The 15083-nt window shown below is 45.2% G+C and overlaps 1 protein-coding gene across 2 annotated transcripts in view; it reads left to right on the top strand.

Annotated features, from left to right (window-relative positions):
• Positions 1-614: 614 nt before the first annotated feature.
• HMGB1 (high mobility group box 1) overlaps positions 615-15083 on the top strand; it is a 60462-nt gene continuing 45993 nt past the window's right edge. The window contains exons 1-3 of one of the 2 annotated variants that reach the window (XM_029602630.1): positions 615-740; positions 3538-3700; positions 6377-6522. In XM_029602630.1, the coding sequence (XP_029458490.1) occupies positions 3551-3700; positions 6377-6522 (296 nt within the window). In that variant the 5' untranslated portion in view covers positions 615-740; positions 3538-3550. Of the gene's footprint in view, positions 775-3537; positions 3701-6376; positions 6523-15083 lie in introns of both variants that reach the window. The other variant, XM_029602628.1, reaches the window with a different exon arrangement.

The following is a 15083-nucleotide window of genomic DNA, read 5'->3' as shown; positions in this document are numbered from 1 at the left end:
GACGTCTCAGGATGCAGGTGTTGACTTGTGGGATCTGGCTATACCACCGTATGAAACTATATGTCTTCTCTTCTAGTGTTTATCATCGCCTGTTTTGTCAGTGACAAATAATTGAAGACAAGTTACAGCTACATTCTGAAGCTACAGAATAGAGGAGAAACTAATTATACTTTACATGAAATGACTATTCAATTAAAAGACAAGCTTAATAAACATAGTTCCGCAAATAGATGGATATAACGAATTGCAATGACTATCCAAACGACTTTGTAGTCAGATGCCCATAAACTTGGGAGTGGGGGGGCATCAAGTTTGTCAATGGTTGTAAACAGTGAGACTGTAGGTTACGCATCTAAACGTTAAAACCATTGGAGAAGGCAAAGCCCACATTTCAGAGCTTCCAATTCTGCCTTGTATAGCCTATAATAGACTTCACTTGCAAACACTATAACTCTGCCTTACAGCTGCATCCCGCTTCAACCTTCCTTTCAGAATGTTTTTATATTTACGCGCTATTTTAATCTGGGATGACGTTTGCCAAATGAAAGCCAATCTGGGGCAGCCTCTGGTCAGGACAATGGAACTCAGTTCTCGAATCGGAACGGCAAATGAGACGGCGGTAGCCAATGGGGGGCAAGCTCCGTTGAGAGTAATGTTACAGCTCGGGAGAGTGAAGAGGCTGCGTATCGATCCCGCTCTCAGCCATTGCAGTACATTGAGCTACATAGAGACAGCATTGGGTAAGTCTCAACACGGTAGCGTGCCTGAAAGTGGGTAAGTATTGAGCAGACAGAAAGTGAAAAGGCATAAAACAATTTTCAAAAAGAAATATTAACAATAATAAGGAAAGAAATAGCGAGGAAGAAACTAATTTACACAAAAGCAAATTAGGGACGGCGAGAAAATTGCGTGTATAGACATATAAAAAAAATCTCTTCAATTACTAAAGCCATCGTTATACATGGATAGAAGAGAGAAAACCGGGATGAACATTAGTTTTTAAACTCGTCGAATTTAAAAATAAAAACAGATATTTTGAACGGGAAATGCCTCTACAATACGGTTCTGGACCTTGGGTGATTTTATTCTGTATGTGATAGAAAATGTGTGTGAGTGGGGAAATCGCGTTATAAATAAGCTGCCTACATTACAATACATTGCTGCTGCCGCTGCTGCGGGGAAAAGCCATTGGATTCGCATCTGAGCGGCTCTCACACTTCAGGTGCGGGAGAAGACTGAGAGCAGCAGATTCCGGATGAAAAATAGGGGGAAAAAAAGTATGTCTGTAAAATATGAAATATCCCTTCCGAAACAGAGCTCTTTGGAGGTTTAGGTGAAAATTTAGGGCGTGTTGGTGGAGGAAACATAAATTACCTCAGAAGCTGCGCTTGCTGTAATATGGCTGACTATGGGAGTCTATGGAGAAAACAAGGCAAGCGCTGAGACATTTACAGGGAGCGCGCAGTTCCCCGCAACTTTTTCAAACCGCCTTTTCCCCGCTTTATCGGCCCCGGGTGGCTTTTTTAAGAGCGCGGGGCGGTGGTCCCACCTCCCGGCGACTGAATGGTGGGGTTTTTTCGCGGCTGCGGCTTCCTCCCGAGTCGGAGTGGCGGTTGGGAGAGCGGCGGGTAAGGCTCCCATAGTCTGTTCTGTTAGCTGTGTGTGTAATGGCTGTGCTGGTGGCGGACAGAGGAGGGGGGGGGAAGTGGTGCCAGTGCGCGCGCGAGCAAGCACGCGCCTTCGCCCTATCCGCCGTCGTTTTGCCTCTGTCCGGCGCCTGGTGTGTGCTTTAATGGCTGTGGCGGGCACGCGGGCCCGGGCGCGCGCTCAGCCAACACAAAGGGAGAGGAGCCATGTTCTGAGCTTGACTGGGGAGCGCGCGCGCGCGGCAAGGAAGACGAGCAGCGGCCATTCCAAGCTACTGCTGTGTGCGTCGGTGCCGCGCTCCCTTCTCCTCTATGTGACTATGTCTAACAGCACATTTCCACCGAAGTCCTCTCCTCTGTATTATAGCAAACCCCGCTCCACAATATATGTGCCGCACAGTGCAAGGTCCGGAGCTGCGGGCCGCTGGTCTCCTGCTCCCGCCCGCCGCTTCGCACCGACACACAGCGGCGGCGAGACCCATTTCAGAGGGACTTTCTTTCATCAGGAAGCCATTCTTCACAAAATGGAAGAAGAAATATCGCCGTTGTTGTTGACCTCCTTTCTGGCAAGGATCTGCGCCATTGCTACATTAAACCCAATAGCAATCCTGTCTGTTGTTAGAAGGGGAGCGCAATAAAGACTTATCAGGCTCTTTTTCCTCCTTTTTTTTTTTAAATAACATTTGTTTTAATGAAGATTACGAATATGGCATAAGTTATAAGTGCCATTTTAAAGCTTTATTAATTTTTTGGATGGTGAATTTGTACTACGTTAGGAAACAATCCAACTTTAAAAAATGTTGCCAGAAAGTTTTTTTTGAGGGAGGATTTATGACAGAAATGAAGTTCTGTATTTTTCTGGATGAAACATTTTAGTGACAAGTTTCAGTAAGCAAATTTAATCATAAAAATGACATTTGTCAAGGCGTATGTTCGTCTCGAATTTGATTTTTGGGAACTTTTTTGAATTGAAAGTACAAATTAAAGGAAACTGGTCAAACTGCAGCAGGCTTCTGATTTAAATTAACATTCAATAAAATAAATCTTGATTGTCAAAGAGGCTTCTTTATCTCCTGGGGGATAACGATTTAGGTTGGAGTGTGGAACTTGCACGAAGTGCTGACTTGAGCAATGCCAAAACTCGGGAACATCTCCGCTCCCCACTGAAAAGTCACTTCGGGAGTAAGAGGGGTTTTGCGTGCTTATCCCAGTGCTGTTTATTACAAAATAAAAATAAAAGCGGACGTGTTTAGTCAGAAAGCAGAAATCCTATGTGGTCTGTCTGTCTTTTTTTTTTTTTGTTCAAAAGCCAGGCGATAAGAAGCCCTGAGCTTTGGCAATCCGTCTCTGACAGAATTTGCTGTCCTTCAACGTGCAGAAGCAAAGTTTGCGAGTGATTTCTAACTATCCATCCCAGAAACCCTGCCCGTGTCAACAACCTTTTATACAAACTAAGCCCTTTTTTATGCGGTCTCCTCACTAGTTTCAGTCATTTTTTTAAATATGTGAAACTGATAGCATAATTTAGGCCCTGTCCACGCTACATATTAAATTAGAGGTACTTTGGTGAGAGAATGGCATGAATAATTATCACTTTCACATAATTATATTATTTTTCTTTAAGTCCCTTGTATCAGTTTGTAGATTTTCAATATAGTCTGATTAAATGCTATCCAGACAGAAATGTTTCTTAATCTTTAATGTCCTTCCCTTTTGTCTGTTTACCCTCTGACTCACTGCATCCAGTTGAGGGCTGCTGTTGCAGTGTTTATCCTTCTGTAAATTGGATGGCTTTTTCAAAGACATATCAAATGCTAATCTATAGATTAAGGTGATTGTAGGGAACATTTTTTATTAAACAACTAGACATACTTTCTTTTTGTACATTTAGAAAGTCATCCAAGATGGGTAAAGGTGATCCTAAGAAGCCAAGAGGTAAAATGTCCTCATATGCCTACTTTGTGCAAACCTGTAGAGAGGAGCACAAAAAGAAACACCCTGATGCTTCTGTGAACTTCTCAGAGTTCTCCAAAAAATGTTCAGAAAGATGGAAGGTAAGATTTGGTTTTATTAACTTTAAATATCAATTGCAGTTAAATAGCAGTATTAACTGTTGCCTAAAAAACCCTTCAGATTTTTATTTCTAAGGACATAAGTATGAAGATTTTGAAGGCTTCACTACAGCCACTCCCACCATTATGAATACAAGTAAAATGGATAGGTGCTGTGCTAATTCTTCTCAGAATGGTATGCAGGCATCACTATTACATACAAGTCAAGGGTGGAATATATCAAGATGATTTCTTAAAATTGCTATGATCAGTCAAGACTTTTTTTTTATTCCAAACAAAGGTACTTGTATTAAAACATTGGACAAAATAAGGAAACATAGGTACAAGATTCAAATTGAGCAATAAGAGCCAAGAAATTAACATGCTGATAATTTGAAGAATCATTTTAACTAGTATTGCTATTCTAAAAAAATACATATCTCCCATGTGATTTTGGGTGAGTGGGAACTGTTACAAAGCTCCAGTCCCAATAAACAACCTGTGGTTAAGCAAGTAAGTCTTTTGGCAGGTAGGCAACATATGAATTTATTTTTATTCTGGTTAAAAATATCAACTTATGTGGACTAAATAGGTCTAGCATTACTGCATGCATGTTCAGTTACCCTAAAATAATAAACATATATGTAGTACATGGTAAAAATTTGAACAGATATACTGCACAGTCTAAACTATTTAGCTATATTGAAAATATCTGTTTTGATTGTATTAATGCTATTGGCAAGAATGCCAATAATTATCATGGCCTCATATGGCTTTTTTAACAATTCAATTGTATCAACTATGGGAGTGTTACCTCTGCCCCTACAGTAGTACAACTCAGATTGGCAACTCCCTTTTCATTCTAAAAACACTTGCATGGGCACTCACCATTCTCTGCAAGTGAATGGCATTCAAGTATAGCACTATGCATTCTATACTCAAGATTCATAAATTTTGTCAGGGTTTATTCCAGTGTATCCCAAACTTTTCAAATCCAAGGCTCACCACATTTACAAACACATGTGGCACACTAATCTCCATAGAGCAAGCAGGGCAGAACTGGAGAAGACTCATGATCAAAAGAAGAGCTAGAATGCCCCACCAGTCTTCCGAATTTTAAAACAAAAGGAGAGGCAGCTGAGACATATATGAACCTGTCACAGTGGACCAGCTCCACCCAATATAAAGTGCAGAAAAAGGGAGAAGTCTGTGTGATACAAGCAGTGAGCTCAGTTACCTTGGCTGTTGCATGTGGCTGCCAGAGCTTTTCCATTGCTGCCACTTCCAACACTTGGAATGAGTCACATTCAGCACTTGGTGCACACTCTCCCTTTTTCAGCCTTGGGATAAGGCAGAGGCTGGAAGGACTCAAAGGAGTAAGCTCAGGAGGAGGAAAGATGAGGTGCAGTGTGAGCTGCACAAAGTGGGGCCTGACTGTTCATGCCTTGAATGCTGCCCATTAATTACCACACTCAAGCTCTTGTAGATAGGAAGAAGAGGCATGCATGATTACATATATTCTCAGAAAGAAGCTTTTCCATGTTTGAGCCACAGCTAGTGACTCTTGTTGCTGGAAATACTGAGAGCAGAGCTCAGGTGCTGGCCTATATCCTAGCATCATGCAGTGGTGGCTTTTCCATGGCATACCTGCTCAAGTCTGAAAGTACACCAGTGTACCATGACACTCTGGTTGGGAAATACTGATTTAGTGCTAAATATCCATGTTCGGTGATAGCTGTTTTAACTTGGATGACTCTTGAGTTTACCAGGTTGAGATATTTTATGGGTTTTAACCTTTTCAGATTCTGATGCTTTCCCGTGTTGAAGTTCGAATATTCCCAGATTCTCCACTTGATATTTTTTACACTTAATTTGCATTGTATCAGACTTTAGTTGCTTGCCTGCTCATGCCATCTGACAGCCTCACAAGGCAGACCACACATCATTGGTTTTAGTTTTCTGTGACTTGGGTCCTGTTTTTTTAATAAAAGCAGGTCTAAATCCATACACTGGATTCGTATATTTTAAAATGCTGACGTGCAAAAGTTATAATAAACCTCAGAAACTCTTGCATATGATGAAAACACATACAAATTTTAAGAATAGTAAACATTTTTGGGTGAATTTTAAAAGCACTATGCGCATGACTGGGCAGTGCGGATTTTAAGAAGCCCGCAGTTATGCGCATATCTCCTGGTACGCGCATCAGAAAGCATTTCATAAAAAGGGGTGGGGTGGGGGCATAGATGGGCTGGGACAGCGCCATTAAATCGGTCGCACACAAGCATGCGCTGGGATCCGACGACCCCATAAGTTGATGCTGCTATGGACTGCGGGTAAGTAGTAAAATAAAAAAAAATTAGGGTAGTCAGTGAAGTTTTAGGGGTCGGGGCTAGTAGGGTAAAAGGGAGGCAGGTTAGATAGGGGACTTAGGAAGTCCGCTCCTTTACAGGGGCGAACTGGGAAAGAAGAGGGAAACTGGCCCTAATGAGTCACCACGTACATCTAAGTTCCTCCATTTATGCATGCAAGACAGCATTCACATGCACGTATCGATATAAAATCATGCGCGCGGGTAGCGGACTTTATAATATGCGTGCATGTTATAAAATAGATGCATCCATGTGCGCATGCATGTCAGTTTGAAAGTTACCATCCCTCTGCTTATGTTTTTTTTAGACCATGTCTGCTAAAGAGAAAGGGAAATTTGAGGATATGGCAAAGGCTGACAAATTGCGTTATGAGAGAGAAATGAAGTCTTATATACCACCCAAAGGGGAAACAAAAAAGAAGTTTAAGGATCCCAATGCTCCAAAGAGGCCACCGTAAGTACAGTTTGTTTATTTATTTGTTTATTTTATTTTTTAGTAAAATGACACAAGTTCTGATTTGGCGTCCTTAAACCACACTTAGGTGTATACATGCTCAGAAAAATGACTGTGAAAAGCCTAGGATCCTTCCTAAATTGCAGGATGAACGTCAAATATTGGTGGCTGTGTAGCAGCAGAGAAAATTGCAGAAAAGTAGATGTTTATTAATAGGATATAAAAATGATTAGTTTTCTGCAGTTTTGTCTGTCTTAAATAGTTGCAGCTGAGCAGCAGACAAAATACATCCCACAATTTAAGTAAAGATCTAAACATATCTAATATTCAGAATACCATGACACAGATTCAGATGGTGGTTTGTTTGGTTTTTTTTTTTGCTTTTTTTAATTTTTGTTAAATTTAAGGAGACATCTTAAAAACAGAATCCAGAAAAGGGCTAGGTTGAAATACTCTGAGGTATATAATTATAATTAAAAGAAGCTCCTACTCTTATACACTTAAATTTTTAAACTGGCCCTTAGACTATCATGTAATATACATTTCCGTCCTTGTGGCTGGCATTATATGTTCAGAGTGTGTCCTGCTCATTTCCTGTGCTTCTCCATGCTACCTTGATTATCACAGCAATGACAGAAATTTTAAAAGCTAGCATTTTTTTGCTGGAGTGCTAGCTGAGCAATCAGGCCAAAGGAGGGAGATGAGCACAGAGAAGGGAGGACGGGGTAGGCAGGATTGTTATGGCTATGCAAAAATTCAGTTTCTTAACTCTGTGGTTTTAGGGAGAGGTCCCTGGGAAGCAGAGGGAAAAAATGCAAGGGATGGGAGGGAGGACACACAGGATCCTAGGAAGGGGACAAATAGAAAGATGCGAATGGGTAGAAGGAGGATTCTCTGAGGAACCCCAGGAAGGGATTGTAAGGGTAAGGGTGATAGATTTAGGAATGGAGAGAAGAAAAATAGCAGCGAGAGAGAGATCAAAAAGGGAGAACTGAAAAAAAAGGAAATAAGGGCATGCCAGGGAACTGAACAGTGGCCAGAAGAGAAGAAAGTAAGTAAAGAAGCAAGATGATCAAACAGATGAAGCCAAACCGAGTAAAGGAACTTAAAGCAGAAAATACAAGATCTTGGTAAGTATATATTTTTGTTTAATATCATTAACTTAAGAACTCTATGGAAACATGATTATCTATCCATATATGCTGATTATATAGATGTGATTTCAGTAACATGGAGCTTGATACCTTATTTTGTGCAAGAAAGTTTCCATACATTTCTGTATGTCATTTGGTCTAGTTTCAGAAAATATTGCTTGTATCTCAGTGCTTTGCTGTTCAGTCACTTTTCATTGAGAGTGCTGCCCTAGGACACAGGAGTCCCCAAACCTTTCAAGGGAAGGGCCACATAAGACACTGCAAATCACTCTGAGGGCTGGAGGATCCCCCTTTGGGGTTTGCCTGCTGAATGAGGATGGAGGAGTCCTCTGCAGTTTGCTGACTACGGGAAGGGGAGAGCAATATATTTGGACTTTTTTGAAATGCTGCGAAAAGGGGAAATATAGGACAGGATTCCTAGGGATGTGGTAGTTCCTGAACATACCCAGATCAGTCCAGAAAAGTGGGTTGTGTATCCCTTCCAGCAGGTGGAGTCAGAGAACAATTAGAACTTTGGGCACTGCTACATAACAAGAGTGCCACATGCAGTCACTCAGTATTTTTCTGACTCCAGCAGGTGGTACAGATGCACTCCTGCAGTCTTTAGTTATATTTTTTATTTAGTTAGTTTGAATTTAATATTTTAGTTTACGGTCGCTTCTTGAGGTGTTAGGCACCTTCGTGGGCCATCCCTCAGTAGAAGTCAGGTGTCCGGGGAATTGATATTCCTATCAGGGTTTCGCGCGCCACAGTTTGGTGTCTGATGACCAGGGGACTCCTGGATACTCGCCACTGTCTCTGCTACAGCTGCTCCCTTGTCTCCTGCAACAGCTTTTCTCTGTGTCTTGGTAAAGTTTAATTAAAAAAAAAAAAAAAAGCAGTTTTCACTGTGGCTGACTGACAGTCTTCAGTGCTGAGGTAAGGAGAGGTGCAGGAGGAACCGGGTCTTTTAAGGCCGGCTGGGGAAGCTCTCGGCAGTGTTCCCCTCAGCTCCCGGGGCTCCGGGTCATTTTCTGAGGTCAAGGGTGAGTTTTTCTCCTTGTGCCTCATTTACTTGCCGCTTCCCTGCTGGGGGCCTTGCGATTTCAGTATAGACAGGCTCCTTTCCCGCGGCATGGCTGCGCGCATTTTTTTCTCCTCAGCCGGTAGTCTCTTAGCCCGCAGCACGAAAAGTTTGTTTTTCTGGTCCTGCCTGACTGAAATTTTCTCCGTGTCGTGGCTCTGAGCGTTTCTTTTTTTTATTCTCGCCCTTTTCTATTTCACTTCAGACTATTGGCGCGCTGCTGCGGATGGGACCGAAAACAGAATTGCAGGCCTGCCGCGCGTGTGGTTTATGCGGCCAGGCGTTAGATGCAGCCTCCTTATGCACAGCGTGTTCCCCGGGGTTAGATGGCTCTTCAGGGTTTCTTGCCTCCTCCCTCGGGGAGGGAACGTCTGTCTCGCCTTCGGCTTTGCGGGAAAAGGATTCTCTGCCTGTTCTACCCCCCGGTGAAGGAAGACCTCACCGGGGGAACTGATGATACCACCCCAGCTGACTCTCCAGTGAGGGAGGGGGACCCGGAGGGGTTTTCCCCAGATTTTGTACTCCTTATGCACCAGGCTTGATCGGCGGTAAAGCGTCCCGGTCTCCTAGGGGCAGGTTCGGACCTGCCTGAGAAAAGAGGTCTGGGTACGGACCCTCGTCAGCGCCTCTCTGATCAGGCTCACCCCACAGGGGATTCTCCCCAAGGTACACGAGATCTGATCCCGGGGTCTGGGGCGACACCGGCTTCTGGGGTAGTAGGGGTGGCAGACCCGGATCCGCGGCCGGATCCGGCTGATGTGGATACTGATGACCCGGATGAGCCAATAACCCTCCTGCGGAGGGGGATGACCCCAGCGTGGTGCATTTGTTCAAGCGGGATGCGTTAAGACCCCTTATTCCCCAGGTCCTTGAAGTTCTGGAGTGTGACAATGAGGGCGTCAGTCCAATCCTCGACAGCAATAGGGGTCCCACAACATCTTTTCCTCTGCCTAAGAAGGATCGCAAACTAGTGACCTGGGAGTGGGAGACTCCGGATTTCGACTTGAAGTTGGGCAGAGCTATTGCGAAACTGTACCCGTTATTGTCTGATGTTCTGGATTTACTGAAGATTCCAAAGGTGGACGCTGCGGTCTCGGCAGTCATGAAAAAGACCACTATCCCAGTTGCTGGGGCAGCTGCCCTTAAGGATATGCAGGACCGCAAGCTGAAGATCCAATTGAAGCGAGCATTCGAGGTTGCCGCGCTAAGCCTTCGGGCGGTGTAGCCTCATGCAGAGGGTCTGTCTGTGTTGGGTCCAGGAGTCAGCTGCTGGGGCCGGTACGGGTGACAGGGGGGCTCTGCAGTCCGCCCGCCTAGAAGCAGGCATCGCTTATGTTGCAGATGCTTTGTAAGATCTGGTGAGGACCTCGGCAAGAGGTATGGTGTCCTTGGTGTCAGCGCGGCGTCTTCTCTGGCTGCGAAATTGGGCAGCGGATTTGTCCTCCAAGTCCCAGCTTTGTAATCTACCCTTTAAGGGCAAGCTCCTGTTTGGAGAGGATCTGGATAAGCTAGTAAAGCTCTTGCCGAATCCAAGGGCAATCAGTTGCCGGAAGATAAAAGATCTTCTAAGAAAGTCTTCCCTCCTTGAGCTAGGTTTCGGGACTCTCGCCGCTTCAGAGCGGGTAGATACTCTGCACCTCCTGCTTCTCAACCTGCTTCGGGGCGCCAGCAGTCCTTTCGAGGGGGTCGCCGGCCTGGAAGAGATTCGGGACATCTTGGTGCAGGAAGTAATAAAAATGAAGCCACGAGCACCCATGGAATGGGCAAAAATTACATCAAACCACTGGGTCTTAGAAGTGATCAAAGCGGGTATGCACTGGAGTTCTCGCGCCCGGTCCGGGAGATTTTTGTGGAATCCCGAGTGGCCTCAAGTGTCAAGCGAGAGGCGGTCTGGGTGACTGTACAACGACTTCTCGAGCTCAAAACTATTATCCCAGTTCCAGAGGCTCAACAGGGACGAGGTTGGTACTCTGTGTACTTTGTGGTCCCCAAGAAGAAGGGCCCATCCTCGATCTGCAGAAGGTGAACCGTTGCCTTCGGGTTCCTCGCTTTCGTATGGAAACCCTGAGGACAGTGATGGCCGCGGTTCAAAAAGGGGAGTTGCTTGCTTCTCTGGACCTCACGGAGGCGTATTTACACATTCCGATTCAGCTGAATCACCAGAGGTTTCTGCAGTTCAAGGTCTTGGGACGACACTTCCAATTTCGAGCTCTCCCATTTGATCTCTCAACAGCTCCTCGCACGTTCACCAAGGTGGTGGTGTGGTGGCGGCGACCTGCCTTCTTCAGGAGGGAATCTTGGACGACTGGTTGATTCGTGCGAAGTCTCGGGGGGACTGCGAGAGATCAGTGCACATGGTGATATTCACATTGCCATCCCTAGGTTGGGTAATCAATGTGCAGAAGAGTCACTTGGAATCCACTCAGAAGTTGATTTATCTCGGAGCACAATTCCATACCTTGCTGGGCAAAGTGTTTCCAGCGGCAGACCGAATAGGGAAGTTGCAGGAACAAATACATTCCCTTCTTCAAAGGAACAATCCCACAGTGTGGCATCATCTTCAGGTCCTGGGCTCCATGGCTTCAACCTTGGACTTGGTTCCTTGGGCATTTGCTCACTTAAGACCTTTACAGTGTGCGCTTTTGTCTCGCTGAAACCCGGTGTCGGAGCAATTCCATCTACCAATGCCTCTACTTCCGGAATCCAGAGCCAGTCTGTCATGGTGGCTGTCACTGGACAATCTGGAACGGAGGGTGGATTTGGACACTCCGAATTGGCTGATAATCTCCACCGATGCCTGCCTCTCAGGTTGGGGGGTGGTGTGTGCAGACAGGTCCGCCCAAGGGCTCTGGTCGGCGATGGAAAGATCCTGGTCCATAAACCGGCTCAAGACCAGGGCTGTACGTCTGGCCCTGCGGGCATTTCTTCCCTGGATTCAGGGCAGAATGGTGCGAGTCTTCTTGGATAATGCGACAATGGTGGTGTACATCAACCGGCAAGGCAGGACTCGAAGTCTCACCGTAGCACTGGAGGCAAGTCTTCTGTTCGCCTGGGCGGAGCGCCATCTCGAGGGCATTGCCGCAAACAGAATGTTAGGAATTATTAGGAAGGGAATGGTTAATAAAACGGAAAATGTCATAATGCCTCTATATCTCTCCATGGTGAGACCACACCTAGAATACTGTGTACAATTCTGGTCGCCGCATCTCAAAAAAGATATAGTTGCGATGGAGAAGGTACAGAGAAGGGCAACCAAAATGATAAAGGGGATGGAACAACTCACCTATGAGGAAAGGCTGAAGAGGTTAGGGCTGTTCAGCTTGGAAAAGATGGTTGAGGGGGGATATGATCGAGGTCTTGAACGAGTAGATGTGAATCGGTTATTTACACTTGCGAATAATAGAAGGATTAGGGGGCATTCCATGAAGTTAGCAAGTAGCACATTTAAGTCTAATCGGAGAAAATTCTTTTTCACTCAATGCACAATAAAGCTCTGGAATTTGTTGCCAGAAGATGTGGTTAGTGCAGTTAGTGTAGCTGGGTTCAAAAAAGGTTTGGATAAGTTCTTGGAGGAGAAGTCCATTAACTGCTATTAATCAAATATACTTAGGGAATAGCCACTGCTATTAATTGCATCCGTAGCATGCGATCTTCTTAGTGTTTGGGTAATTGCCAGGTTCTTGTGGCCTGGTTTGGCCTCTTGGAAACAGGATGCTGGGCTTGATGGACCCTTGGTCTGACCCAGCATGGCAATTTCTTTATTTCTTTATCCCATATTGCCGGAGTAGAGAATGTGCAAGCCGATTATCTCAGCCATCAGCAACTAGACCCAGGGGAATGGGAACTATCTCTCGAGGTTGGAATCTCATTTGCGCCAGAGCTGGATCTGATGGCAACTCAGGCGAACGCAAAAACAGTTTGTTTTTTCAGCCGTCGCCGAGAACAGGGCTCGGTGGGCATAGACACTCTCGTGTGTTCTTTGGCCCACGGGGATTCTGCTGTATGCCTTCCCGCCCTGGCCCCTCATAGGTTAGCTTCTCCGTCGCATAGAGTGGCACCCAGAAAGAGTGATTCTGATGGCGCTGGAGTGGCCACGTCGTCCGTAGTTTGCGGATCTGGTACGCATGGCTCTAGAGATTCCACTTCAGCTGGCTCATCTAACGCTTCTGCTCCATCAGGGGCCCATATTTTCGGATCGGCAGGATCGCTTCTCTCTCGCGGCCTTGCTTTTGAGAGGTGACGTTTACACTTGTGGGGTTATTCAGAACAAGTCATTTCCACCCTCTTACAGGTGATCCGTCCAGCCACCTCTGTGGCCTATGTTAGAGTTTGAGACGTGGTGTCATCAGCGTTCCTGCGACCCTTTTAGTGGTGCTTGTTTCTCAGGTGCTTGATTTTCTGCAACAGGGCCTCTCTAAGGGCTTGGCGTTCAATTCCCTTCGTGTACAAGTTGCAGCTCTAGGTGCCTTGCGGGGAAATTTTGATGGCTGTTCGCTGGCAGTGCATCCGGATATTGCTCTTTCTTAAGGGGGTCAAACATTTGCGCCCTCCCATCCGTTCGGTGTGTCCGGATTGGAGTTTGAATTTAGACCTGCGAGTTCTATGTGGCACTCCTTTCGAGCCTCTTCGTGGAGTTTCCCTGAAAGATCTGACTTTGAAAACGGTGTTTTTGGTGGCCATTTGCTCGGCCCGTCTGATCTCAGAGTTGCAGGCACTGTCTTGTCGGGATCCTTTTCTTCAGATTTACGACTATCGGGTATCGTTACGTACGGTTCTGTCCTTTGTCCCTAAGGTGGTTTCAGCCTTTCAAGTCAATCAAACTGTGGAGCTTCTGGGGTTCCCTAACTGGTCCCGGGAGTCTTCTCAGAATAGAGACCTTCATCTTTTGGATGTGCGGCAAGCCTTATTACATTATCTGGAGGTTACTAATGACTTCAGACGTTCTGATCATTTGTTCATTCTCTTTGGTGGCCCAAAGAAGGGGGACATAACGTCAAAGGCGACCATATCTCGGTGGATTAAGGAAGCCATTTGTGCGGCATACATAGCCTGAGGGCGTCAGGGGCCTTTGGGTCTCAGAGCTCATTCCACTAGGGCTCAGGCTTTCTCCTGTGCAGAGTGTCAGTTACTGTTGCCTCAGGAGATCTGTAGGGTGGCGGTGTGGTCGTCTATTCACACTTTTACGAAACATTACCGATTGGACGTCAAGGCTTCTGATGAACCATGCTTTGGGGAGAGTGTTCTTCGTGCGGGTCTTTCGGGTTCTCGCCCAGTGTAGGGTGGCTTGGGTACATCCCACTTTTCTGGACTGATCTGGGTATGTTCAGGAAATGAAAATTGGTTCTTACCTGCTAATTTTCATTCCTGTAATACCACAGATCGGTCCAGAGGCCCACCCCTTTCTTCAGATACTGAAAGACTGTCTTGGTCAGAACCTGCTTAAGTTTTTTTTTTTTTTTTTTTAATTGTTGAAGCTCCTTTTTTGCAGACATGATTCATAGAGCAGTTTTTAGCAGTTGATTGATCTGGTTTTTTGCCAGTGACGAAGTGGTAGTCCGGAAATTTGGTTGGGTGCTACCCTTCGTTACTTAGTTCTGTTAGCATGGGCTTGGGTATAGGTCAATACTGTGTGACTGCAGGTGACCCTCTCGTTATGTAGCAGTGCCCAAAGTTCTAATTGTTCTCTGACTGCACCTGCTGGTAGGGATACACAACCCGCTTTTCTGGACTGATCTGTGGTATTACAGGAATGAAAATTAGCAGGTAAGAACCAATTTTCATATAGTAAGTTTATAATAGAAACATGATGGAAGAAACAGAACTACAGGCTGGTTAGTCTGGCCATCCATCCAGTTAATTTAGCGATATAATTCTCATCACTTTAGAGATCTCTTGTATTTATCCCATGCTTTCTTGAATTCAGAAACTGTTTTTGTCTCCGCTACTTCCACTGGGAGGCTGTTTCTTGCATCCACCACCATCTCTGTAAAGAAATATTTCCTAAGATTACTCCTGAGTCTATCCCATTTGAACTTTATCACATGACCCCTCATTCTAGAGTCTCCCTTCTGTTGAAAAAGGCTCACCTCCTGTGCATGGAAATCTTTGAAATATTTGAATATCTCTAAAATATCTCCCCTATCTTGCTTTTCCTCTAGGGTATAAATGTTTAGATCTTTAACTCTATCTCCATATGCTTTAGACGAAGCCCACTGACCATTTTAGTAACCACCTTCTATCATTGTGAAGGTGCGGTCTCCAGAATTGTACATAGTATTCCAAGTGAGGTCTCATCAGGGAACTATACAAGGACAATATCGCCTCCCTTTTTCTGCTGACCATTC

The sequence above is a fragment of the Rhinatrema bivittatum genome, chromosome 5 (genome assembly GCF_901001135.1).
Source record: "Rhinatrema bivittatum chromosome 5, aRhiBiv1.1, whole genome shotgun sequence".
Classification (NCBI taxonomy): Eukaryota; Metazoa; Chordata; class Amphibia; order Gymnophiona; family Rhinatrematidae; genus Rhinatrema; species Rhinatrema bivittatum.
This window is presented reverse-complemented; position numbering and strand designations above follow the sequence as displayed.